The 26,575-nt window shown below is 42.0% G+C and overlaps 2 protein-coding genes across 8 annotated transcripts in view; one reads left to right on the top strand and one right to left on the bottom strand.

Moving 5' to 3' along the window:
* Positions 1-11,264, top strand: part of CPM (carboxypeptidase M) — a 36,081-nt gene extending 24,817 nt beyond the window's left edge. For all 5 annotated transcript variants that reach the window (XM_083574608.1, XM_083574605.1, XM_083574606.1 and 2 more), the window contains 6 exons: positions 791-963; positions 2,697-2,881; positions 4,125-4,295; positions 6,598-6,750; positions 10,245-10,393; positions 10,916-11,264. In XM_083574608.1, the coding sequence (XP_083430734.1) occupies positions 791-963; positions 2,697-2,881; positions 4,125-4,295; positions 6,598-6,750; positions 10,245-10,393; positions 10,916-11,155 (1,071 nt within the window). In that variant the 3' untranslated portion in view covers positions 11,156-11,264. The remainder of the gene's footprint in view (positions 1-790; positions 964-2,696; positions 2,882-4,124; positions 4,296-6,597; positions 6,751-10,244; positions 10,394-10,915) is intronic.
* Positions 11,265-12,110: 846 nt separating this feature from the next.
* On the bottom strand, positions 12,111-25,029 carry MDM2 (MDM2 proto-oncogene). Of its 3 annotated transcripts, none has more exons than XM_083574598.1 (11): positions 24,486-25,029; positions 24,010-24,100; positions 23,726-23,800; positions 23,267-23,400; positions 21,368-21,417; positions 20,105-20,172; positions 19,924-19,984; positions 18,458-18,618; positions 16,072-16,221; positions 15,364-15,441; positions 12,111-14,003 (listed from the first exon to the last, which is right to left on the bottom strand). In XM_083574598.1, exons 2-11 carry the CDS (start codon positions 24,076-24,078, stop codon positions 13,455-13,457), a joined length of 1,395 nt encoding a protein of 464 aa, XP_083430724.1. In that variant the 5' UTR covers positions 24,079-24,100; positions 24,486-25,029; the 3' UTR covers positions 12,111-13,454. The 3 variants fall into 3 exon arrangements, with proteins under 3 accessions (XP_083430724.1, XP_083430726.1, XP_083430725.1); XM_083574600.1 differs by having other exon boundaries at positions 24,580-24,975; XM_083574599.1 differs by lacking the exon at positions 24,486-25,029 and adding an exon at positions 24,223-24,438.
* Positions 25,030-26,575: the final 1,546 nt, after the last annotated feature.

Here is a 26,575-nt window from a genome sequence, read left to right as displayed (position 1 = left end):
GTTTTTATTACTGCTTGGCTGGGGAGGGCGGGGTATAAATAAAAATTATTTTTATTATTATTATTAGTTGGACTACAACTCCAGTAAGCTCCAGCTACCATGACCAATGGTCAGGGGTGATGGTTGTTGTGGTATAAAACCTCTGAAGGGCATCAGGTTGGGGAAGGCTAGGCTATAACATCTAATTCTCAGGCTTGTAGTCCTTGCTGAAAACTGCTGCTTACTGTGATAGGGCCAGCTCACACTGTGAAAATGTTTCCATTCAATGTGTTTTGGTTGTCTGTTGCCATATGTGTGCATATGATTGTGTGAGGAATGTAAACAAATACAGCTAGAGGGATTTTTCCACTCACTGCTGCTTTTCTCCAGCTGCAGTGATTGGGAGGGAAAACTCATTGTTCGCTAGCTGTGCCTGTGTCTGCGTCCTGTCTGGTTCACTTTCCACATGGATAGCATTGCTTGGGCAACGGGTATTTTGGCTGGAACTGGTTTTCAGTGGGAAGCCTCACCCAGGCCCCAAATGCACCAAAGCATTAACTGGCACAATTTTTGCTCAAGCCATAAGAAAAGTATCGCTGTGTTTTTCTTGGCTGTTTGATTTATGGGGGAAATATATTTTAACCCAATTCATGTTGGCCATCATATTCTGCTTGCTAGTTTTAGGAATATGGCACTTTGTATTAGGTCTGCATTATGTATTACCTTTGTACCTTGGGCAAACTAAGATCTGTGCTGCACCTTATTGTCCATTGCATTTAAAACACACACAACTCTGTGCTTCTTAACACAGGCAGTCGGGAGGGAGTTGCTGCTCCATCTTATAGACTTTTTGGTAACCAGTGATCAGCGTGATCCGGTCATTACAAAACTCCTTGACAGCACCCGAATACACATCCTGCCTTCAATGAACCCTGACGGATTTGAATCAGTAATCAATGCCAGCTGTGAGCCTCTTTTTGGCAGGTGAGAAGAGAGCGAAAATGGTTATGGGGAGCACCTTAGGGTTTGCTTTCAATACGTTTCAGAACCCCACATTACATTCGCCCAAAGGCTTCTACCTTCTGTTCCTGGTTCCAGGACCTCAAACTCCAAGTTGTCTTGAATCTGGGTCCTTCTAGGATTGGGGGGGGGGAGAAAACATTTCTTTATTTCTCCTTCTCCTCCTTCTTCCCTGTTGAAAAAATAAAACGATGAAAGAAAGAGAAAGAGAAAGAAAGAAGAGAAAAAAGAGCAAATACAAGGATATAATATAGTACACTAAATATACCATATTGGCCCGAATATAAGCTGCACCCGAATATAAGCCACACCTTTAAAATTGGAGGGGGGGGAAAGAAAAAAATAGAAAAAATTCCCAAATATAAGCTGCCCCATTCCTGGCTACCTACTGGGGTGGGAGGGGGCATGCTACGTTGCCGGCGGCCTTTCCCCTTCCTAGCTGTCTCCCTTCCTAGCCTTGGAGAGGATGGGCAATGACATGCGGGGCAGGCACCGCTTTGCTGCGCTCCTGGCACTGTTTGCCCTGCGCTTCTGGCTGCACACTGTAAGGTTGCAAATATAAGCCTCACTTTAACTTTTCACGGTCGGAATTTGGGGAAAAAGTGAGGCTTATATTCAGGCCAATACGGTAATAAGTTACGTTTCCATACATTATACAGCTTTTAGAGGACTTCTGCAGGCAGCCCTGTATCAGGAAGTTTTTAATCTTTGATGCTTTACTATGTTTTTATGTGTGTTGGAAAACCACCCATGGTGGCTGAGGCAACCCAGCCAGATGGGTGTGGAATAAATAATAAAATTTGTTGTTGTTAGGCTGCATTTTTCATATCTTCAGGTGCTCTAGTGGCCATGGGTGCTACAAACGCTACCATGGACTGCAGGGGTGTTTGAGTAGCACCTAGGGGTGGTTGTTTAATTCAGCCTCTGCTTACTCAACCACCTTTCCCAATCCTTGAAAAGTATGGCTAGAGGTTATAGCTGTTTTAGTTTCTGTATCAGCAGTTCATTAATTCTTTCAACTGGACCAGATGCTTGAGGATAATGAGGACTATGAGGTACCCATTGGATATTCCATTCATTAACCCACCTGTTAAGCAAGGCCAATAATTAATTAATCCTGCAACTGCACTATTGCTGGTGGTCACTCAGCTTTCAGCTGACCCACATCCTGCTGATATTTATTCCTGGAGCACAAACAGTAAATCAAGGCAACAAAGCAAGCAAACAAAAAAGACAACAAAAACTCTGACAGGGTGTTCCAATAAACAAAAAGGAAGAATTCTGCAAACGATTAGCCTATCTCCTTGAAATACAAGATTCTCCTGCAGTAGGCCTCCCGTATGCAAGGGTGGGGAGATCTTTCAGCCTGAAGGCCGTGTATCCTGGTGAAAGACACCAGAGGCAAAAACAGGCAGAACAACATATGAAATGTTTACCTTTGTACAGTAGGCTAGTCTACAACTATCCTCCATTTAGGCAAGCAAAAGGCATTAGTAGGATTCAAAGATACAAAAGGTTTGAGAACCCCTGCCATGGACAGCTTAAAACGATGTCTGAATAGCCAACCGTATTCTAGGGCCCTACTCGAAGAGGCCCTAAACAGACAGATTGCAACCAAGCATTTGCATCCTAAACTCACTCATTTGAAAGTATGTTCTAGATGACAGCCTAATATATATATTTTTATCCTTCTTAAGATTCAACGCTAATAATAAAGATCTGAACAGGAACTTCCCAGATGCCTTTATCTTAAATACTCATGACACCCAGCCAGAGACTGAAGCTATAATGAACTGGTTAAAGAATGAAACGTTTGTCCTCTCTGCTAATCTGCATGGCGGATCACTGGTTGCAAGTTACCCTTTCGATAATGGCAATTCAGGTAAGCTATTGCTTGAGAGTAGGGTCACTAACTCTATTGGCAACCCATAGCTGATGTTGCACGATACACAGGCAAAGGCAGGTCTTCAATTCTGTCTATAATACAAAGTATTTGAAGCATTTGATCTTGATCATATAGACCTATTTTGAACTCACATCAGCCCCAGCCAGCATAGCCAATAGTCAGGGTTGATTATATACATTCAAAACAGGAATTCATAACATGGAGTCTACATCGTAGCACTGGTCAACACCCCCACAGACATCCAGCCAAGCCACAACAGGGAACAGTTACAGTGGTACTTGCTTTCCGGCAGTTCTCAAACTGGGTCCCCAGATGTTATTGGCTACAACTCCCATCATCCCTCAGCTCTGGCCTTGCTAGTTAGGGGTGATGGGAGTTGTAGTTCAACAACATCTGGGGACCCACAGGTTGAGAAAGGCTGCTTTACACTGCCTTTGATCTAGTCTAGAGGGAATTTGCTGTGCCAGTAATGTAAGTTTGAAAATGTGGCAAGCTATACATGCAACAGGGACGTGGGTGGTGCTGCGGGTTAATCCACAGAGCCTAGAACTTGCCGATCAGAAGGTTGGCGGTTCGAATCCCCGTGCCGGGGTGAGCTCCCGTTGCTCGGTCCCTGCTCCTGCCAACCTAGCAGTTCGAAAGCACGTCAAAGTGCAAGTAGATAAATAGGTACCACCCCGGCGGCAAGGTAAATGGCGTTTCCGTGCGCTGCTCTGGTTCGCCAGAAGTGGCTTAGTCATGCTGGCCACATGACCTGGAAGCTGTACGCCGGCTCCCTCGGCCAATAAAGCGAGATGAGCGCTGCAACCCCAGAGTCGGCCACGACTGGACCTAATGGTCAGGGATCCCTTTACCTTTACTTTTCATACATGCGACAAATAGTGGCGGGAGTGGTCCGTCCTGCATTGCCACCTGAGATGTTGTGGAACTCACCAGAAACCACCACCACCGCTTCTTCTCACTTCTCTGGCAGCAGGCAGAGCACACTGGGGGATTCCACCACTTGAAGCAGCTGCCTCAGTTTGCCTCATGGGTGAGCCAGCCCACATTTTTTAGCAATCCTTGCACTGGGAAGGATTTCTAGCGGTAGCCAGAAACGTGCCTATGCTTTTATGATGCAAACTATACTTATTAGTTGTGATATGTGTGTGCAGAAACCCAGGCAAACGCAATCTACACTGTAACCAAATTTCCATTGTGGTTACTTTTCTTTCCACAGTTACTGTTAATTTTCTGGATGAGAGCCGAACTGTGGATAATGATGTTTTCATGCACCTGGCGAGAACATACTCCGAGAAACATGCCACGATGCACAAAGGGAATGCGTGTAACTCTGTAGAATACTTCCCAGACGGCATTACAAATGGATATCAGTGGTACATGCTTCAAGGTAAGAAATTCCCCCGTTGTTCCCTAAGCGCTCTCCTCCTTTTTTGTATATTCTACACTGCATAAAGGTAAAGGTAAAGGGACCCCTGACCATTAGGTCCAGTCGTGGCCGACTCTGGGGTTGCGGCGCTCATCTCGCTTTATTGGCCGAGGGAGCCGGCGTACAGCTTCCGGGTCATGTGGCCAGCATGACTAAGCCACTTCTGGCGAACCAGAGCAGCGCACGGAAATGCTGTTTATCTTCCTGCCGGAGCGGTACCTATTTATCTACTTGCACTTTGACGTGCTAGGTAGGCAGGAGCAGGGACCGAGCAACGGAAGCTCACCCTGTCGCAGGATTCGAACCGCCGACCTTCTGATCGGCAAGTCCTGGCTCTGTGGTTTAACCCACAGCGCAACAAACGAAGCAATTTAAAACAGCAAAAATCCACAAAGCAATAAAAAAAATACTGCAGCGATCCAGTGCAAAACAATACATAATACATTGCAATCAAACACAGTGAACACCTGCAAGATCAGTAGGCCATGGTGGGGAGACAGGATCCAACTGACAAGCCAAATCCTGAGCTCTTCCGCTCCCCTTTCCCAGCCATTTTGACTGGCTTGTTGGACCACCCACTCGGCATGATCACGGTGTCAGGTGGTCCAACAGAGCTTGCTGAAAGCACTGCTTAACTAATGGGAGCTTAGTGCAAGCCCTGTTTTGGGCAGAGATTGGCTACACTATGGAGTTTCCAACTGGGAACTTGGTAGTGCAGCTGATTCCTGTGGGGGCCTGCTGTAAGTGTGTACAAGGCCTTGCTTGCCAAGGAGGAATCAGGAGCACATTTAAGGCTCCTGGTTGTTCTTTTGCAGCTGTTTCCTTACCTGCCCCACACCTAATCTCTGTTAGGCCCCCTGCCAGACCCTATTTTGACCATGAGCAGGGGATTCCCCACTACTTTTTTTGGACCAATTTCCTGGCAAAAATTCAGAACTTTCGAAGTTCTTCAGTCTTAATCTAGTGATGGGTGGGTGGATGAAGTGAGATGAGGTGTCAAGTGACATTTGCATTCCAAAGTGGGTGCCCAACACACTTATAAGTCTCTGCTTGTATTGATGTGTGTGTATGTGGCTTGGGGGTATGGAGAATAAATTTTATGAGGACTGTGCCTATTGTGTGCATAAGTTGGATAACCCAGGAAAGTAATCCTACATTGTAGTTGGTTGCCACTCAACCAGAGAAAAAAATGTCATACCCATATACCTTTTGCAGTCTTCTTGTTGAAAAAGTGAGTGGAAAGGTGTTTCCTTTCCTTCTTACTTCATTGACATGAGCTTTTAAGCTGCATGCAGCTATGTGGTGGGAGTAGGAGACCAAGAAAAAGTGGGGACAGCCTTGTGCCGGTATAATAATATTTATTTATTTATTATTTATACCCCACCCATCTGGCTGGGCTTCCCTAGCCACTCTGGGCAGCTTCCAACCAAATATTGAAATACAGTAATAATAATGGCTTAAGACAGTGGTTTTCAACCAGTGTGCTCAGGGGTGCTGCAGGCAACACTGGCCTCAGTCCCTCTTTCTTTCCCTCCCTCCTCAGATGCCCTCTCACGTTTCTGCCTCCCAAAGGCTTGCACAACTGTTTGTTGTAGCAGCCCTGGCTATGAGCTCCCTGGGCAAATGGTGCCTCTGGGGCTGGCCAGGGGGTGCTTACCAGGCCACTGTGGGGCAGTATGAGGAGGCACCTCTCTTTGGGGTGGGGGGTGGGCAGCTCAGAGACCAGGGGCAGCAGCTGTGGCTGCATGGAGGACCCCCAAGGAGAGGGAAGAGGAGAGGAGGCTGAGGGAACACTCCACAAGGGATGGTGCTTGAAAAAAGGGTGAGAGGCTGCCAGCTCTGCAGGCAAGGGGTGACATAACTGGGCTCCTGAGCCCCACGGGGGTGCCGCAGAAAGAATGTAGCTGCGTCAAGGGAGCTGTGGACTCAGAAATGTTGAAAATTTCTGACTTAAGAGAAAACTGTCCATGCTTAGTCATTTGCCACTGGCAGATTCCACAGGACAGTCTAGGGGGGAAGAAGCAGAGGGCAGCGGTAGCAGATCAACAAGCCGAAGTGACAGTGGCGGCGGCTGGAGGACTGGAACAATGCTGACTTTTCTGCTGACCAGCTGTTTGCTGCTCACATGCCAAATCAGCTTCCTGGGGACATTTGAACCAAGGCTGATGAGTTGAGGCACCTGGCAAAGGAGTTTAGGAGAGTCTTTAAAACGCTAACTTTTTCTTAACGGCATTTAAACTATGCATTTAAATATATACTTTAGGTGGGATGCAGGATTATAGCTACGTCTGGGGACAGTGCTTTGACATCACTCTGGAAGTATCGTGTTGTAAATTTCCACAAAAAGATGAGCTTCCATCCTTCTGGAATGACAATAAAAATGCTTTGATTGAATACATTAAACAAGTTCATCTAGGTAAGATGGCTCTACTCAGTTTTCTTTTATCATAGCTAATATTCTGGTTTTCATGTGTTGTAAACAAAATTTGCCCTTATGCCAGTATGGGGTACACAAGAGCCCTTATAGAGTCCTTTGTAGGTTCTCCATCGGTAGGAGAAAATAACAGAGGCCAACCAGAGAATATTGAGAAGCAAAGCAGCTAGTAAGCCTGATTTTATTAAACTGTTGCAACAGGAAAGAGTTGCACACACAGGAAAGAGGAGGAGGACCACGAACCATGTGTGCTTGCCTTTATATAGCCATTTTGAAATTCCCTGCCCTGGAGCTCAAGACCACCCTTCCATACATCATACATACATCACAAAAAAGGTGGTCTACAACAGAAATTTGAATGTTGTTGTTTTTCCTGTCTGCCAGGTTATCTGATAATGCCTTATCTGATTGCCTTTCCTGGTAGTCTGGCCATTCCTTTGAGGTGGTAATTACCCAATTCCTGAGACAATGGGAAGGTTCCCTCACCCCCTCCCTCCTTGCAGAGAAACATTTGGGCAGTTTGGGAGTCAAAATGGTTTCAGGACTATCTTCCTGTGCTGCTTCAGACATGTGGTTTATATATGTATGTACGTGTTTGCTTGGTACATTTATGGACATTTATTATATATATAAGACCTTAAAATTTTTATTACACATGTTGTGTAATAAGTTCCTTAAAGAACAATGAAGAAAACATCTCTGATAAATATTTTTTACTGTAATAGGAGTTTTTACAGATCTGCATGCAAGCGCTTTAGTGTTCTAATTAGTATGGTAATTGCTCAGGAGGGGGGCTAACAGTAAAAGATTGCTGAGAATGTGCTGCCAGAAAGCGACGGAAAAGGTTTCAGTTCTGTTTCGAAGAACAAAGCAATTTTACCCAGTGAAAATAGTATGAGGATTGGTAGTGTTCAAGGAAGAGTCAGTGACTCTGCCCATCAACTAGGGGACAGATGGGGAACCTGTGGCCCTCTGAATATAGTTGGGCTACAGCTCAAGTCCTGAGCTAGTTGGGCTAATGGGAAACAGACAGCGACCGAAGTGAAAACAGATCAAACTGATGCGTACCAGGATTTGCAAAATCGAATTGAAACACAGCTGTTTTTTCAAAGCATGTTATGTGTACATACCTTTAGTGTTACAGAAGAGTACACTCCAGTGGCAATGTTCATGCATGACCCCTATTTACATGAGCAGGAAGCCATGTTTGCATGCTATGTAGTGAAGCAACACTGCCCTCCCATGGATTGCCAGGGGCAAAACTTTTAAGCAGGCTAATACATCAAGTTCACTTCCAGACATGGCCTGTTCATTGAGCATTGAGTTCTGATTCGTTTTCAGAGGCAGTCATATGCACTCACATCAAGCATTTCCCCGTCACTCTCCTTATTTAATTTTTACGAATTGTTTCGTTGTGCAGATCCAGTTTAATTGTCCAACTTGGGTTTGCTACTGTGTGGTTGAATCCCACCCACAAAAGAGCAACAGTCTGGAATCAGCTTAATTCTGCTAATCCTAATATTCAGAATAAGGTTCTCCCCTCCTACAAAAACAAGTTTCTTCAAGTTCCCTTAATTTAAAGCTAGGTTTTCTCTTCTGGCAGTGGTGGCTAACTTCGGGAAGTTTATTAGTATTATTGCAATTTAAAAACATACAGATCACCATATTTTCTTCTTTAACGTACAAAACATACACAAATTCTGTTCATTCATCTATCTAATCTCATTTCACTAATAGTCGACTTCCTCCTACCCCTATTACAGCTTCTTCATTTCTTTTTATTTCCTTATCTTTGTATTGCATTCTAACATGCTTTCATCCTTTTCCTTATAAATTATATTCCTCTTATTTTTTCTAATTCCATTTTGTAAAAACAAATCTATACACATCCAAATATTGCTTTGAGAACCGTATTTACACAGATAATTTTTAAAACAATCCCATTCTTTTTTGATTTTTGTATTCGAGTGGTTTCTTACTACCTCTATCAATTTGGCCAGCTCCACATATTAATATAATTTCATTTGCCACTCTTCCTTCATTGGCACCCGTTCTCCTTTCCAGTATTTGGCAACTAGAACTCTAGCCACTGTGGTTGCGTCCAGAAACACTCTTTTGGGGTTTTTAAAAAGATATTTATGGTCATGATGCCCAGTAAGAAGGCTTCTGGCTTTTTAATAAATGTTTGAGCATTTTATTTACCTCTTTATAGACTATGTTCCAATTTTTTAAAACTTGGGGACAGGTCCACCACATGTGGAATAAGGTTCCTTCTTTTTGTTTACATCTCCAACATGTGTCTGTGTTGTTTTTATACATTTTAGCCAATTCGCATGGGGTTATATACCACCAGTATATCATCTTCATAAAATTTTCTTTTATTAAATAACAGACCATGAAATTTAAGTCTGTTTTCCATAGTCTTTCCCAATTTTCCATTAATATTGGATAGCCAAAGCCTTGTGCCCATTTCACCATAACCTCCTACACTTCTTCATCTTTAAGTTGCCAACCTAATAATAATTTATGTTTTTGATAATATTTTCCTATTGTTTATTAATACTTCTTTCTCCAATTTTGATATCTGTTTCTCAAATCCATTTTATTGTCTGATTTGAAGATTTCCTTCAATTGATAATACTGTTGCCAAGCCAATCCTACTTCAAGAAGTTTTTTTGTTTTGTTATTACATAACATTTTTTTTTACGGTTCCTGTGTTCCCTACTTTGATGCCAAGTTTTTTCGTGCCCCTCCCATTTGTACATTAAAAAAGAGACCATATCCACATTGATATGCTCTCTGCAGGGGATTGTGGATCAACACAGCCCTTGGCCCATAAAAGGTTAATTGCCCTTATGTTACTGTGTTTTGAGTCTGTACATTTCCCCCATACTTTGAATTTACAAATTTAATAAATTGGATAGTCAAGCTTTTTTCCTAATAAACAACAAAAAATATCCTAATCAGTACAAGCAGCAGATAGATAGTTCTTCCACTTCAGTGCTCCATACATGTATTGCCATGGCTTTTGTCCAGAACTTCATTGGAATTGTAGAGGCATGTGCTAGTCTTGTTCTAGACTTCTAAGGAAGAATAGTGATTTTGCCTCCACTCAAGAGAAGTGTTTTGGTTCTTGTGTGAATATGTTGAGGAGGGGCAAGTTTCCCCCCTGTTCATCTACACAAATTCACTATATCCATTATTATCCTTAAAGTAGCTAAAGGTAAATTTCCTTCCCCAATAAAAATCAAAACATCAGCCAAACATTTCTTCTTTTGGAGAATGTGCATACAATACTTTAGCAAGTGTTTAAACACGTTACTATAGAATGCATTTGGTGACAAAGGGCTGTTACTAGATTGCGAGTGGCTGTGCCATTTGCTCCTGTTGCTGTACTTCCTTGGCAGAAAACTTTTCTAGTTACGTGCCAAAATCGAAAAGAAATTGCTTCTTCCTCTTTTGACTTCTTGCCATAGGTGTAAAAGGTCGTGTTTTGGATGAGAATGACGAACCTGTTCCAGGTGTGATAGTGGAAGCTGTCGGAAGGAGACACATATGTCCTTACAGAACCAACAAAAATGGAGAATATTATCTTCTCCTCCTGCCTGGCACCTACACACTTAATGTAAGTTATCTTGTCTTAGACCTGCAAGCTGCTGTTCTGGTAAACATGGCCAAAATCCCTAGACATTTATGCATGCAGGTTCTGTGCTCTTGTGGAGGGTGGGCTAGTTTTTCCTTCTGGTGCTAGTCCCCTTACACCTCATATCGGGACCAGGGCCTTAGGAGAGAAAGGGAACTGAAAACTCCTATGCAGCATTTTAGATCCCCAGAATGTGCAATTTAAGATAGAGTAGGACTGCTGTGCTGATATGGCATCACATACTTCTCTGCAATGTGGCCATGGAATTCTAGGCTCCAGGACGGATTCAGCAAACACATGTCTAAAGGTCAATTTATGAATTAAAAAGATAATGCCATCTTTCCAAAAGCTTACCCTAGTGTTTAAAGGAGTGACTCGCTTACACTGAGGTCCTTTCCACACTTATATTAGGAGGGAAGAAATTTATATATATTCAGATTGCACTGTGAACTTAAAATGGTCTACATATTGACAAACAGCATTTTTTTCTATATTTGTCTTTAGGCAACAGCACCTGGCTCTAGCTCATTGCTACAGGAACTGCATATACCAGACGGCAGAGCACAGTTCAGTGCCCTCACGTATGACTTTGTTGTCCCCCATTTACAGACCAGACCCGCGCCTGCTTCATGCCCCACAGAGCCCCTTTATTCTTCAGATTATGATAAAAACCATTCTGCCACACTGAAGCCTGCTATTACCTCCTTGGTTTTAGTTAATATCTTTTATGCAGTGTTGAGATGAAACTTTTATGTGCATATATATATTCATTCAAATGGACTGGACAATCTTCTCTTGACAATCAAAAATGGGTTATTTCAGTGTAATGTAATAAAGTACTGTATTACATAAAGTATACGTTTCTTAAAGAGAGAACAACTAAATGTGCTTTGTGCTTGCACAAAAATATGCAACGGAATTCGATTATTACAATTCACTATCCAGCAATTATGCTAATTTTTATTAAGACATTTATGAACCACTTGGTTTCAATATTTGATTCTACCAGAGGACTAAGCTACCTTCTTTTTCCAATTAGCACCTCATAAAAATGCATGAAGGCCTCCTAATGAGGATACCAAATTAGTACCATGAGGTTGCAATCCTAAACACAAGGGGGAGGGGCCCTACTGGACACTACAAGACTAACTTCTGAGTACAGCTGGGTGGACTCTGTGTTTGGTTATAATTACAACAAACTTCCATGCATGTTTATTCTGCCGTTACTAAAGCAGCATAGGGGGTTCCAGTGGCCCCTCCAGGTGTCAACTTCCTTCAGCTCAAGCCAGTACTCAGGTATGAACAGGGTATCAATTTTCAGCGATTTACTAAAAAGATACAATACTGGTATTCAGTGCCATTGTTATGGTAGCCAAAGTTGGAGAAATCTCATGTGCAAAACCTTTGTAATAGTGTTTTGGATGCCCTCCTGATGATACAGAAACAGGTGGTTGGGAGAGATCATGACCTGTTCCTGCCCCTATACAAGAGGACACAGTGCATAAAAATAAGGAACCAAAATAAGCAATCTGCTATGCTCAAGTCCTGCTTGGCCGCCATGGGAACAAAATGCTGACCAGATGGGACCTTTGGTGTGATCCAGCAGACTCACGTCCTTAACATAAAATACAAAATGTTTTGATTGCATGATTTAAATACAGAAGGTAACAAGCCAGTTAGAGAAAGGAAACCAGTGAGATTTACTGAAAACGGGGGATTTGTTAAATTCAAATTTTGTACATTTATTGCACTGAATTTCAATATTTTACGTTTTGTTCAAATGAACTAAACCCATTACAATGGCAAAAATGGAATGTTAAGTCTCTTGCCAACGAGACTAAGGATATACATTTAAAAATCATTTGAGGATGAAAACAAAATTTAATTTCAGTTTAACAGACTTTTAAACCTTTACCAGAGAAATGCAGATATGGTGGCTATGATTCAAATAACCCCTTTAAACACACTTGACTGGATTTTGCAGACTAGCTATTATTTTCCATCATCCAGGGAATACCGATTTCCCCCATTAACACTTCCTAATGGTCTTTGTTGCAGGCCTGGTAAAAGCGTGTAGGCTTCCAGAAAGGGTAACTGGAGATTTAGTGCTGGAGATCTGTTAGCTCTTCATTTAAAATGCTGCTCTCTACCTAGCCCTAGAGCAAATTTATTCCTCCTGCCTGAACCATGTATGTGTGAACACTGACATTAACACTAACAAAGCTGCACTGGCACAACCTGCCACCCCAAACTGCAAATGACTGCACAGTCTTCAAATACACAAATGGAGGCAAAAACTGTGGGCTGTAGCACGTATGAAGAAGATAAAGCAAATAAAAGGGGGAATGAAACTAGGTTAATTTGTATTCTTGAAAACTTAAGTAAAATATTTATTTAAAAAAGGGAGACTAACCAGGCTTCCGTCTACCTTGGATTCAAACCATGCTTGAGGGACAAAAATATTGTTTCTGCTAATAACCAGTTACAGTGCAATGGATTCCAGAGAGGTGGTGAAAGAAATACCCACAATTCCACAGCTTGCTTCTGATCCCTTAACCAGAGTTAAAAGATTATCAGTCTCTCTGCACAGAGTTTGCCCTACAGCCTTTTGACTAAAATCACTTTTCTGTAAATGCAAGATGTATCTAGTCTTCAAGCATGGTTGAAAACAATGGAAGCTAGTACACTTTTTAAAAAATGCTGTAATTTCAATCTCTTTTCTGAATAAAGAATGCAATTTTTAGACACAGAAGATTTGGACTGGAAGAATAAGACTAAAAAGATCTCACCACAAACACTAAATCCGTTCATTTGTTGCCATGCTTCCATACATCACTTTGCTTGGGCTAACTGTTTGCTACTGGGGCTAAAAAGGAGGTTGTGAACATTACAATTAAACCCATCGGCTTCAGCACAATGTTGTCTCTTGTAGGAAAATCCTGTGAAGAAGGTATAAAAACTTTTGTAAACTTTCAATATTTTTTGTACAAAATTTTATTTTAGGGCTGTAGGGTTTCTTGAAGCAATTCTGCTTGTATCTCAGTTAGCAAAAATAAGTTAGCAGGATCATCTCAATTGGCTGCCTGCAGACCAAACAAGGCTTGTTCCGCTTCTTTAGCTTTTTTGCACATGTGAAACATGACAGGAGGTGTCCCGTCCTTCCGTGAACTATGCAACCATTTTTGGGCCGAGTTTGGCATATGACACAGGGCTCCACACCAGAAAGGGGTAAAACTAAATCAGTGCTTTCTTTGACTTCAGCCTCTTCCTTCTCAGGTTCTTTATAGTCTTCTTGGCTTCCACAAAGCATACTGCTAGATGTAGATGGCTGAGAATAGTCCTCACTTTTCTGAGAGTCAGAGCTCTGTTCTGAGTCGTCCTCTGCTTCATCTTCAGGTGTTTTCCCTTTCTTACAGTCAGGAACATCAAAGCCCTCCTCGGGATCCAGTGGTGTGTCATCTTCAATTTTGCCCTCTACAGACTTTTCAGTCTTCTTCTCAGGAAGCCAGTCTTCCTGAAGAGCCCAGCATTTTGGGCAATGGCGTGGAAGAGGCGGGTTCATTTTATTGCACTTGGAGCACTTCCAATAATCCTGTAGTCAATTAGACATGAAACAGTTAAGCTACCATTTACCAAAATAAAAAAGCAAAGATCAACCATTTTTCTCCTCTGCACAGTCAAAAAACATTGGTGATATCACCAGATTAAGACATACTGAAATCAGTGGGCTTAGGTCCACTGATTTTAGCGGCTCTATTTCAAGTATTACGAATACCGGATATCATATGCAGATATTACTACACCCACAAGAGGAGGAGGAAGGATGCTCAAGATAGGAAGCATGGGCTGCAATCCCACTAGCCTTCAGCATCATATAAATAAGTGTTGATTGTGCAGACTGTGGGCTAGGAGGTCTATCAGTTAATGTTGCTCAACAGAGAAACAGTTGCACTAGCAGAAAATTGTTTTGCAAGATGTGCAACAAAGTTACCAGCAACTTGCTTATAGTTTTGGCCAGCAACATTCCATTGGTGCAAACCATTTCACCTGTGCTATACTGTACTGCCAAGCGACATACAGTGGTACCTCGGGTTAAGTACTTAATTCGTTCCGGAGGTCTGTTCTCAACCTGAAGCACCACTTTAGCTAATGGGGCCTCCTGCTGCCGCCACGCCGCCGGAGCCCGATTTCTGTTCTTATCCTGAACAAAGTTCTTAACCTGAAGCACTATTTCTGGGTTAGCGGAGTCTGTAACCTGAAGCGTATGTAACCTGAAGCATATGCAACCCGAGGTACCACTGTAGTGCTACAGTCAAATCTCCGCTCCCGAATGCCCAAAAACCGGAAGGAAATGCTCCGGTTTTCGAATGTTATTTGGAAGCAAAATGTCCAACGCAGTTTTCACTTGAGCGCAGGAAGCTCCTGCAACCAATCGGAAGCCACGCCTTGGTTGTCGAACATTTCGGAAGCCAAACGGGCTTCTGGAACAGATTACATTCGACAACAGAGTTTTGACTGTAGCACATTGCATAAAACCCTTTGTCTAGCTGGCATCTACTGGGGAAAAGTTGCATGACTAATTGGCTCTTGTGCATTGCCTGACCTTCTATCTCATTGGCATGACACCCATAAATTAGAAGAGATCAACAGTCTATTCCTACTGTCCAACACACCCAGGATTCCTAATGTTAGCTGCTTTGACCTGCTATTTTACTGTTTTTTGCTTTGGACGTACCCATTTTCCAACATAGCCTACCCACTAAAGCAACCTTTCTCAACCTTGCAGTCCAAAACATCTGGAATGCAGAACTCCTATCAGCCTCAGCCAGCATGGTCATGTGGTCTGTGGTCAAACATTCAGAAGGCATGAGGTTGGGGAATATTGCTCTAGCATATACAAAAACATCTAATTTTAAAAGCTGCAATTTACTCTAAATGAAGAAGTTACTTACACCTGGTGAAATTTCAGGATCATCATCAAATGAATCCACATCACTGTCTTCAGTTTGATATATAGTTACCTCATACATCTGATGGAAGAAAATGTTTAGATTCCAATTACACAAATATGCAAGGCGTTAGAACTCCAAAAAGACAAATTGTACTAGTGTAAACGTTATATTTCTCTTCCATGAATTACTGAGGTTCCAACTGATTCCAACACTGCAAAAGATCACTGTGATCCTCTCTACCATTAAAATCTGCCTGGAATACAGACAATACTATATCAACAGGACAACATAATTTACCCTGTTGAGAAATTATGCAACTTTTTTTTTTTTTTTGCAAAAACAATTAACAGTAAAAACTGGAGAGGGGAAAGAGGATGGTATGAAAAATTGTCAGAAAGCTTAACAAGGACTTCAAGTCAGTCTCTATAATCATCATCTTTTTTTAACCATTTATCAGATAACAATTTGTGCTTCCCGGAAACTTTTAGGAACTATAACTGTTAGGGGGGAAACTTACAAGAAAACCAATAAAGCATATTTGGAAAAGGTCCACAGGACAGTGGCAGTCAGAGCACATATTTTGATTCAATCCCAGGTAAATGGATGTCATTGGAAAGGCTTTGGTCTAAGATGCGAGTGGCTGCCAGTCTGAGTCAAGTGTTCATAGATTTTCTTCACTACCATTCCAATTAACTTTAATTCTCCTACCTCATCATCTTCTTCTGTAAGCTCAGATTCTTCTTCATTGATACTGTAGTTTTCTGAACAGATGGATTCAACCTCAAACTCAACACTGAATTGATCTGAAACAGAATCCTCATCCAGCCAGTCCGCTGTTTCACTTAAGCTGTCATGATCCTGGAAGAGGTAATAATGTCCTTTTAGTCAAGTTTGTAACTAGAACTAACAGTAATGAAATTAATGGCTTTGAATTCCATAGATAGCCACCTATTTCTGTAAAATACATTGTTGAAATAATCATGGAAATAAGGGAAGAGCTGCTTGAAGAAACAGAAATAAACCTGTGTCAGTATGGGGAGACTAATCAATTGCAGCAAAATTCTGTGTAACTTTATTTTCCAACCTGACTAGTTTGTTACCAGTCAGAGATGAATGAGCTGAGGCAGAATTCTAGTGAAAGCAAAGCTGATCTTTTATTATCTGTTGCAACAGTCTTTCTCTTCCCGTCTCCCACCCCTAGTCAGGAGGTGAAGGACCCAGAACAAGGAAAAACCCATCTTTTTAAAGGTTTGCATTTTTGGCATGGAGGAGGACACCCTCTTCTGCAAGTGTCAGGGTCACCTGGGATAAGTGTCATGGTTACATCACATACTAGGTGGAGTCAGGCAGACCAGGGTGTCAAATGCCTGAAGATCAGCATGTTTCACAAAGTTCCAGACAGAGTTTACACAAAGTATTGACACTGAAAATAGAGCTTGGGGTAGTCAACATGATAACAGCAGTGCTCAGCAGGATCCGGAGATTGATTTTATGTAGAGTACCTGAGCAAACAGGGCAACCTTCTAGGGCGACTAACACTTTGCAGTTCTGGGAGCTTCCCTGATGGGCATCCTGCCAACATGACCCTAGGCTTCGGGGATTATGGAAGACCCAAAGATTCTCACAATATAACATACACACACACTGCAGGCTCAAGAATAATACATTTACAAGCGAACTTATACATAGTTCCATAGAGGAATTCAGGTTTTCCTTGTTTAAGCAGGCTAGAGTGAAAGTATCTGCTTTAAATGTTGAAGATAGGTGAGGGCATGTGTAGGGTGGTGCTTTGAGTCAACGTAAGGATACACTTATTTAATGTGCATCCTGGAGACGTGGCAGGGCACACAGCGATGAACAGAGAGGGGAAAAGGGGGATATGTAATGGGCATTTTTCTGGTAACAATCCTCCCTTTGGGAGCATGGTAAGCTTTTCCTATGATGAGATACATATCACTGCATATTAGTAGCTGTCCAAATATGAACAGATTCTGACAACCAAAAATATGTACCACCACGTTAAATGTTTTGCTGCAATGACAATCTCCAGAAAAAAACATTATCAATGGGGTTTGAGAGAGAGAGCAAACAGGAGCATGGGCCTCTGCGCTGAAGAGATGAAACTGGAACATTGGTTTACATGAACAGGCTGACACAGTGAGACATTATGAGTTATGTGTCTCAATTCACCCAGGCAGGTACCAAGTGATTTTAAGCTTTCAAGTTAGATCCTTAAATTTGCTTTGACTAGGGTACTATACATTTCTGAAAACACTTAGCAGTAACAATAGTAGTGGTGAAACACATGCCATCCTAAAATGTGTCTTAGAGCTCATTCTGTTTCAACATTTACTAAGCACCAGTAGATTAAGATACTGAGAACAATCAGCTCAGGCTGCTCCCACCTAAGTATTCAAACACTAATTTCGCTACATAATTGGAAGAAGGTCATCCATATGGGAAAAGTTCAAACTTTAATAGTCAGCAATTCAGAGAAATTATCTCTTTTCTGATGCTGTTATTTCTGTTCAGCAGAATTTGGTTTCATCATTGAAAATGGTCATAACCATTACCAAATGGAAAAGATTCAGGCTGTGACCAAAACATATTGGGCGTGGGTGCAAATAGTTTTCAGTAGTTGCTCAAGTATTCTAGACAGCTTAGCACATAAAAAACCCATTAATGGACCTTACTGTTTCTGAATACATGAGATGACTGAATGCTTCCTGTATTTTTTTTGGGGGGGGGGGTGAAGAATAGCAAATTGCAGAGAAGGGTAGCCTAGAGAACTTCTCTCTGGCATACTACATTCTGTATACACGGGGACAATTCTACAGTACACTGGAAGGGCAGGTGAAAAACAGGGCAGGGTTCCAGCTTGTTTAACAGCTGTGCAGAACAGGCAATTTCAGCAGGTAATTTGCATGACAAGCTATAACTTCTGAATTTCACTCTTCCACACAACTATGAAAAGTGCAGGAGCACTGTCCTCTATTTCATCTGGTGATAGAATTTTAAGACACAATGAGAACCTAAAAAAAACGGGAGAGACTTAAAGAAAATAGTTTCCTCATGAAAGTCCATTACTACTTACCGGACTTGATGAAGAGCCTGTGGAACTGCTGATGTTGCTAAGATCACAAGGTAAACCGCTTACTACACACCATGAAAGACTTTCATCAAATGTAAGGGAAATGCTGTCTGATCTATGCCGTTTCAGTCTTTCATCATTCTTATCTTCTAAAGGACTTTCTTCTGCAGGATTAAAAAAACCCAACCTCTTAGCAAATACAGTGGTACCTCAGGTTACAGACGCTTCAGGTTACAGACTCCGCTAACCCAGAAATAGTACCTCGGGTTAAGAACTTTGCTTCAGGATGAGAACAGAAATTGTGCAGCAGCGGCGCAGCAGCAGCAGGAGGCCCCATTAGCTAAGGTGGTACTTCAGGTTAAGAACAGTTTCATGTTAAGAACGGACCTCCGGAATGAATTAAGTTCTTAACCCGAGGTACCACTGTACTTCTACAAGCTTTGCAGTTCCTGATTTTGGTATGGGACTTCTTGGTTCAGTCTCTCTCTCCCTCTCTCTCCTTTCTGCCATGTTATCCCAAAGCATCCAAAAGTACTGATGCCCCTAAGACTTCTCACTGCAATAATATAATTTTCATCACTCCACATTTACTGTATAGTGTTAGAAGCTTGCACAGAAGCCACTGGCATTCCATTGTAACAAGCACAGCAATTATATAGCACAATCAGATACGTATCTACTCAGAAATCATTTAATTCAATGGTGCTTACACCCAGGTAAGTGAATATAGGACTGCAGCTGTAAAGATGCATAGGAAATCGTACATTTCAGGTGTTAGAAGAGATAATATGTAAATCTATGAGTGAGGTCCATATTCTCAGTACAGCACACTTGCTTTAAATAACTTTCTCAGTCTCAGGTCCCATTTGGGAAATGCAAATAATCACTTCCTCTACAATGCTATTATGGCAAATGCAAATAACTATAATGTACACAAGTACTGTTATGAATATTAAAGTAACAATTTCAAAAGGCTGAAGAAAACTGACAAGCAACTCCAATACAAACAGCTAAGGTCAGAAGCACTTGTGGGAAAGAAGATTTCAGTTTTCACAAGTTTCTTGGGTGATAAACTTAGCTGAAATAAGGATTATGTCCCCACAAAAGCTAGGGAAAAGCAGGAATCCAGAAGTGTTTTTTGCCCACACTGACATCCAGTTATAAGCAGGCAGCTATATGTCTGCTCATAAAGGATGGTAAGCTATGACAAGTTATCACCCAGCACACTGGAGTGAGATATGCAAAACAGAAGGTGTGGAACTTAGGCCATGGCTCGAAGGGTTGCTGTACTGGGATTTTCAAATAATCGCTTCCACCAAGACACCAGGGAACCAACCCTCAAGCCTGAAGCAGCAAAACGTCAGTCTTCTCACAAACATTTAACTTTGTCTGTTCTATCACTGACTTGAGTTTTGGATACCTGAGCTACTATAAGCACTGAAACCGATAAAGCAGAAGGCTGTGCTCACCTGTTTCACTGTGTGCTCTTCTCCTAGAAGAACTGGCTTCACTGGATTCCTGCACCGATTCCTGTTTAATTAAAAACAAACAAATAAGCCAAACCCCTCAGATATCTCTTTAATCTTTACCGTTCCAGATGTTACACTTCAAAGTATGGAAATAAAGAATGTAACGTGTAATTAAAATTACCTTTATAGTATTTCCATTTTCTACTTGCCACCTGGACTGATTCACAGATGTGTTAAAATTACTAGAGCCTTCAAAAAGAAATACATATTGGAAGTCATCAAAAAGGGACAGCAGGAGGTTCAAATACACATTTAAGAACAAACGGATTAATACACTGCAATTCCATAAATATAAATTGCTCAAAATCCTAATTCAGGAATAAAGTATGCATTGGAGTAATGCACAAACATGTGAACAGCAAAAAAAATTGTAATAACCTAAAAGACAAATCAATGAAGTTTATTTATTGCTTTACATGAATTAATCCTCAAATTCAAGATCTTTTCTATGTTCATCATTTAAAAACTGAATCCAACTAGAACAAATTTTGAGAAATTTAGGGATAGAAAAGGTTTACAACTGGGAATCACACTTATATTTTCTATGATTTGTGCGTATGATTCACAAATGACAACAACTGCATGGTGGCAAGCAGGTGCATTCTGGAAGACTGGGTTCATCCAGACATTTGGATCTGTTCAGGACCTTAATTGTGGTATTTTAATGAGTGGAATACTAGTTCTATTTTCAACCCACATATGGGTAAATCAGTGCTCTTACTAGCCACTTATTCATCACCGTCCTAACTGTTCCTATTTATAATTCTTGGGAAAAGCCCAGCACATAGGTATCCCAATCCAAATAATCCATTTTAGGTGGGGCAGTACAAACTCCCAGCTGTTCCTTTTATAGATGGTTGGTTCTAGTTTTTCTTTTTTAAAAATATGATTTTTATTACATTTTCTGTTTTACAATTCCAAATAAACATTTTACATACTTATATATCAGTGACTTCTCTTCTCCTCTTTCCATGGTTCATTTTACATATCTTATATCCCTGCATATTTTACAAAAAACTATACCAATTGTTTTTCCATTATTACCTCCATCAAAACCTATATACACTGTTGCATTTATGTACGCAATTCTTTTCCATATAGTTTCAGTTACAGCTGAAACAGTAATCCACACCAGTTAAAACTGGTGAAGGTTGCATGGATTATCCCATTTACTATTTATTTGTTTTCCATCATGGAACCCAGGGCAGCATACATGAAGTTCTTGGGTAGTTACCAACCCAGACACTATCCAGAAACTGACCTGCTTAGCTTCCTCAAGGTGATGTCAAACCAACCCAAATCAACCTTACTGTACAACTTAAAATTATCACGTCCTTCCCTCATCCAGGATAAAGAAAAGCATCATTATAGCAAACTAGCTTACCTTGCTGACTGACTGCTGTCAGGTTTTTAGAAATCATCAAACGTAGTTGCCTTAAAAAAAAAAAAAGTTAAAAGTTTATGAACTAGATATTTATATGCTTTCGACACCTTGGTTAAAAAAAAACCTGGACCCACCCCATGCCTAATAGCAGTTCAAATTATGTGATCTTTCCCCTATTACCTACCGTATTTTTCGCTCCACAAGACACACCTTTTTCCTCCTAAAAAGTAAGGGGGAAATGTCTGTGCGTCTTATGGAACGAGTGTGTGATCAATCGCTGGCTCCCTTTCTGGCCCCGCCCCCTTGCCCAGGCTTTCATTGTTGAATGTTCTGCAGATGGAGGCTGTTTCCCCAGCAACATGTGACTGGCTGACACATGGCCAGACAGATTATCTGTTTGGAAACTGTAGAAACCGCTCCCTTTCCTTTCCTAAAGAAGCTGCAGAACTATGAGTTGAACCCCATAAAAACAGAATTTTTTCCCTTTGCAAAGTAAGCCCAACAACTTTGAGCTGATCCTCCAAAAAACAGGGTGTTTCCCCCTTGCAAAAGAAGCTGCACAACTGTGAGCTGATCACACCAAAAATGGGGCTTCCCCCCTTTCCTCCTCTAAAAACTTGATGCCTCTTATGGTCAGGTGCGTCCTATGGAGCAAAATTTGTATATTAGCCTCTGATAAAATATAGAAGGTCATATTATATCAAGTGACCCAATATTTTTACCCCATGTCTTCCAATTTTCTTAATATGTTGTACACTTGTTGAATGATCAAAACTAAGTTTAAATCTAAAATTTAAATGAAATGAAGTACTAACAATAATTATTTAAAAGTGTTACTTCTACCATGCAACAGCAAGCTATCCCTCTGCTTTGAAACACATTTTTAAAAGAAAAGCCTGACTAGCTTTTCAGATACCTTTTAATTGAATAATTTTCTAAAGAAATGCCTGAAGTAACTGATATTATAGTTTGAAGTCTTGTTTATTCTGTTATATTTTACTCTAAGAAGACCCATTTATACTAAATAGAACTCAATAAGGCAAACATGTGCAAAATATTTTTTTCTTAATGAAATCCCATTGAGATCCCAAAATGAAATTTTGCAGGTAGCTCTTAGCAATATTAACTAATCAATACACTTTTGGGGACTTTTTAATCATATTAATTTTAATCACTTTTTAAATTTTTAAATGTTGTAACTTAACTTTAAAATTTAAAGTAAGCCTATCATGTTAAAGCCCATGAAGTTCTGAAGGGATTGGTATTTTTAGTTTTGAAACATCTCAATTCTGGGCTGAGTTTTTAAGGTTTTTGTGTAGTCTGGTGGCAAGGCCAAAATTGTCAAATTTTTGAAATTTAAAACCCTCATAACTCAAACATGGGATGAAATAAAAAATTAACATTTTAGATTTAAACTTAGTTGTGATCATTCAAAAGATACAAAATATTAAGAAAATTGGAAGACATGATGTAAAAACCTAGATCATTTGATACTGATTGAACCTTAAAGGCTAGAGCCTTTTAAAAATAAAGGATTATAAAGGCTGTGCTTACTTTACATCAATGCTACTGAATGAGGACAACACAATAAGTGGGATTCAGGATAAAGGCACAGAACTGGACATCCCAGTCACCAGGCAACTCATAGGAGCATCTAAAGGAGGAATAAGCACTCTCCAAAAGATCTTAGATACAAAAGGGCTGTTTCAATATGTAGGCCTGGTTCACACATCATGGTAAGCCAAACAGAGAACAAACCTTGGCTATAGATAGTGGTTAAGGAGAGCACTTGGTGTGTTGGGGTGGAGGGTAGAAAACTGAGTATCTGGCATGTAAGAATGTGCCCGTAAGATAACATGTGCTCAGCATTTAATACCAGGCTGCAAAAAATATTTTTACCTGCATTCTTTTATAGAAAAACTCTGTACTCCAAAGATATCACCCAGAAGATCATTTGCACAGTGGACAATATGTTGCTGCTTTTCATCATACAAACGTTTAGACATAATATATTGACCAATATAGAACATTACCTGTAAGAGCAAAAATAAAACAATGCACTTTTCTGTAATACAAGATCAACTAGCACACTTCCTAGTTGAGCTCAAGAGTATTACTATACGCATTTTAACTAAAATTGTTTCTCATCAAGCCGTAGCACAATCAAGAATTTGAACCTAAGGTTAAGTTATGTAGGTAAAAAGGCAGAACTGAGAAGAACCTACAGCGACAAACTTCTATTTAGCTTTTAAGCAGTTTTGTTTAATTGCCGTTTCATTTTTGTATCGTTTTTTATTGATTGTTACAGGTTATATATTAAGTTTCACCACAATATTCTCTGCAATAACCGTAACTTACCTCCTTCATAGTAAAAGTCTCCTTTTCTGCACCAGCAAGCTTCAGAAGTTGCAGCAGCAACGGCTTGGGTTTAACCTGGAAACATAAAAGGTGATGTTCCTGTTCAAGATTTGGGGGGGGGAAGGCGGTAGCACCGTAACAAAACGAAACAAAAAACCCACAAAGGAAGAGGCAAATCCTTTACATGAAACGGGTTTGCGTGGTCCTAGCAGGTTTCCTGCAAACCTAAAAATCTAACATTTGCACTAGAGTCCCCTGGGGAAAGGCTCCCCCCGAATACTGACCAACTTCTCCGGACGCGTTTGGCTGCTGCCAGATGTGCCCTCGATGGGCTGGTCGGTAGTAGAGGCCATCTTAGTCGTATTGCACGTTTCCCTGTGAAGATTAGAAGGATCTTCGGTTAGGTTCAGCGGTTACGGGTTTATGTCCGTCCCCCCCAAGGTGTCCCCGCCAACAAGCGGAGCCACATAAAGCCCTCAGCTCGCCCGTCTCCTCACCCGGGTTAGACCGCCGCTTCCGAAAGAAACGCAGAGAAAGGCCCCGCCTGGGGTCGAGTATGAAGAGCGTCGCCTACCGGCCGGACTACGACTTCGTCCGGGGCAAGTCCGGACTTCGCTCCCCTGGCTGGCCGCGGCCCGACATGCCCGAGCGTGACTCGCAAGATCAACACTGAGTCAGGCGGGAGGGGAGCCCCGACGCCGCCATTGGATCCTCCTCCCCACATAAACACACACACTGCCCTTTCCCTCCTTCTCCGTACCTCAACGGGTCTCCCTCAGGAAGGGCCCTCGCCTCAGTTCTCCCAGGCAGACTCCGCTTCACCCACCCACACGCAGGGAAAGGCACGCGTCTACCTCAACGGCCGAGGAGGCCGAATTCCACGCCGAAGGCCGCCATTTCAGGCCCGACAACACGGCCATGCCCTGCCTGGGTTTTGCCGCGGCGCAACTGGCTTCTTGTGGCGGCGTCTCTCGAGCGCCCCCGTCGGCCCTGCCCAACCCGGCAGCCGGTTCTTGGCGCCAGTGGCGCGCTTCACGGCCTTTCCTGCAGTGTTTCGGGGGCCGTCCCCGCCCCCTGCTCGGTAGGGTGCGTGTTGAAGCGGGCCTCTGCCGGCCTATTCCGAAGGAACTGTCGAATACATTGTTCGTGAAATGCCGCCGCGGCCTTGTCTTTCAAGGAGCCTGTCCCGACGGGCGGGCAAGCGGGTTCCTCCTTGGCGCCACCCCAGGAAGGAGCGGGATGGGAGGGTGGCGACGTAGTGCCTCGGCCGCAAGGCGGCTTCCTCGCTGCCAAGCCGCGCTTATACCAGACAGTAATTGGCTGTGCTCTTCACTTGTAGTGGCGGTGTGTGTGGGGGGATTTAAAGTCCTGGGTATGTGTGTTTTTTACAACGCTGAACATTCCTGCGGTTGGGACCCCGCTGCGCAGCTGAGACTCCTCTTCCGACCTATATTCTCATCTCTGGCCCAGATCACACCATTAAAGTGACACATGCAGCTGCAAATGCGCCACAGTCATATATACACACACGCTCAAACCCTCAAACTTATTCTGTGCGTTTGTTTTGTGTTACCAGAAAAATGCCCATTGCATGCCCCCCCCCCTTTCTGGTTTCTATACATCTTGTTTTGTGCGTCCCACCATATGTCCCCAGGGTGCACATAAAGTAACTGCGCCCTTATGTCGCCCAAAGCACCACACTATATATGCTCTCCAGGGAATCCACCCTGCTCCCTCTTACCTGTTTGTCTGGTTCTAATGGAGGCATGGATCCCCCCACACACCTTTCTTCATCATTTAAGCCTTCACTCTAGCCTTAATAAAAACAAGGGAAAGTTTAATTTCTCTATGGAACAATGTATAGAATTGTTTAATAAATGTCTACACCCTCCATAATCCCCCTTGCCTGAGATCATGTAGGCTGCTGCCTGTTGGCTTAATTAAGGTTGCAATCCTGCACCTAGTTTCCTTAAAGTAAGCCCCACTGCATTCAGTGGGAAATACTTTTGAGTAGACAGTGCAGACGACTGCAGTGTAATTGTGCTATCATCAGCTAAAGAGAGAAGGAGCAGGTAGTATGCCCCAAACAGTCAATATCTGCTAATGGTTAGCAAAAGTTGATTCCCAAAGACAATGACCACACTTCTAGCAGGTTCAGGTTAGACATGAACACTGTGCAAACACTACATCCAAAACAAACTAGGTTATACGGATAAAAAGGGGATGGGGCAGCTAGAACAGGGAGAATGCAAAATTAGAACGAGAAATGATACCCCATACTTGTACTTTTTTAGTTCCGTTTAAAACCTGTTCATGACTCACCTCATTAGCCCTTATCAGCCAACATTCATAGAAACATTGAATTGTAGGGTATGGATCCCAATGGTCATATAGTCCAACCCCCTGCAATGCAGAAATTCTGCCCACAGCCATCCCTGGGTGGGACTGAACCACCAACCTTCTGGTTAACCGCAACATACTGACCCATTGCGCCAGGCTCAATTATGGGCAAGTGTTCTTCTTACCTCTGCCCTTTCCCCCAGCAGCCCTTGAGATTTTATCAAGTTGGAAAAACTAGCTTACTTTTGAAATAGGATTTTAAAGGAGGAAGTTGGAAGGTGGGGCAACAAATTATATTGCTTCTGCAAACAGAATGCTGAAGGCTATAGCTTGTGAAAGAAGTCACAAGGTCTTAAAAAAAAAAGTGCTGTCCCAGCTAAGTCACACACCAGGCTAAACGGCATTTCAGAAATTATTAAGATGTTTTTGCTTTTTAAAAACCCCCAGCAGTCATGTTGTCAATGAGGAAGTTAACTTTCTGAACAAATTGGCATCTTGTGGAAACAAGAC

This window comes from Podarcis filfolensis (genome assembly GCF_964270895.1).
Source record: "Podarcis filfolensis genome assembly, chromosome: 10".
Lineage (NCBI taxonomy): Eukaryota > Metazoa > Chordata > Lepidosauria > Squamata > Lacertidae > Podarcis > Podarcis filfolensis.
Note: the sequence above shows the minus strand (reverse complement) of the source record. Positions and strands in the feature narration are given on the sequence as shown.

Excerpts from the sequence above, each read along its gene's own strand:
- MDM2 (XM_083574598.1), bottom strand. The coding sequence starts at position 24,078 with ATGGCCTCTACTACCGACCAGCCCATCGAGGGCACATCTGGCAGCAGC. Across the intron at positions 23,401-23,725 it reads AGACTTTTACTATGAAGGAG|GTAATGTTCTATATTGGTCA; the intron begins GTAAGTTACGGT and ends TTGCTCTTACAG. Across the intron at positions 19,985-20,104 it reads AAAATGGAAATACTATAAAG|GAATCGGTGCAGGAATCCAG; the intron begins GTAATTTTAATT and ends TTAATTAAACAG.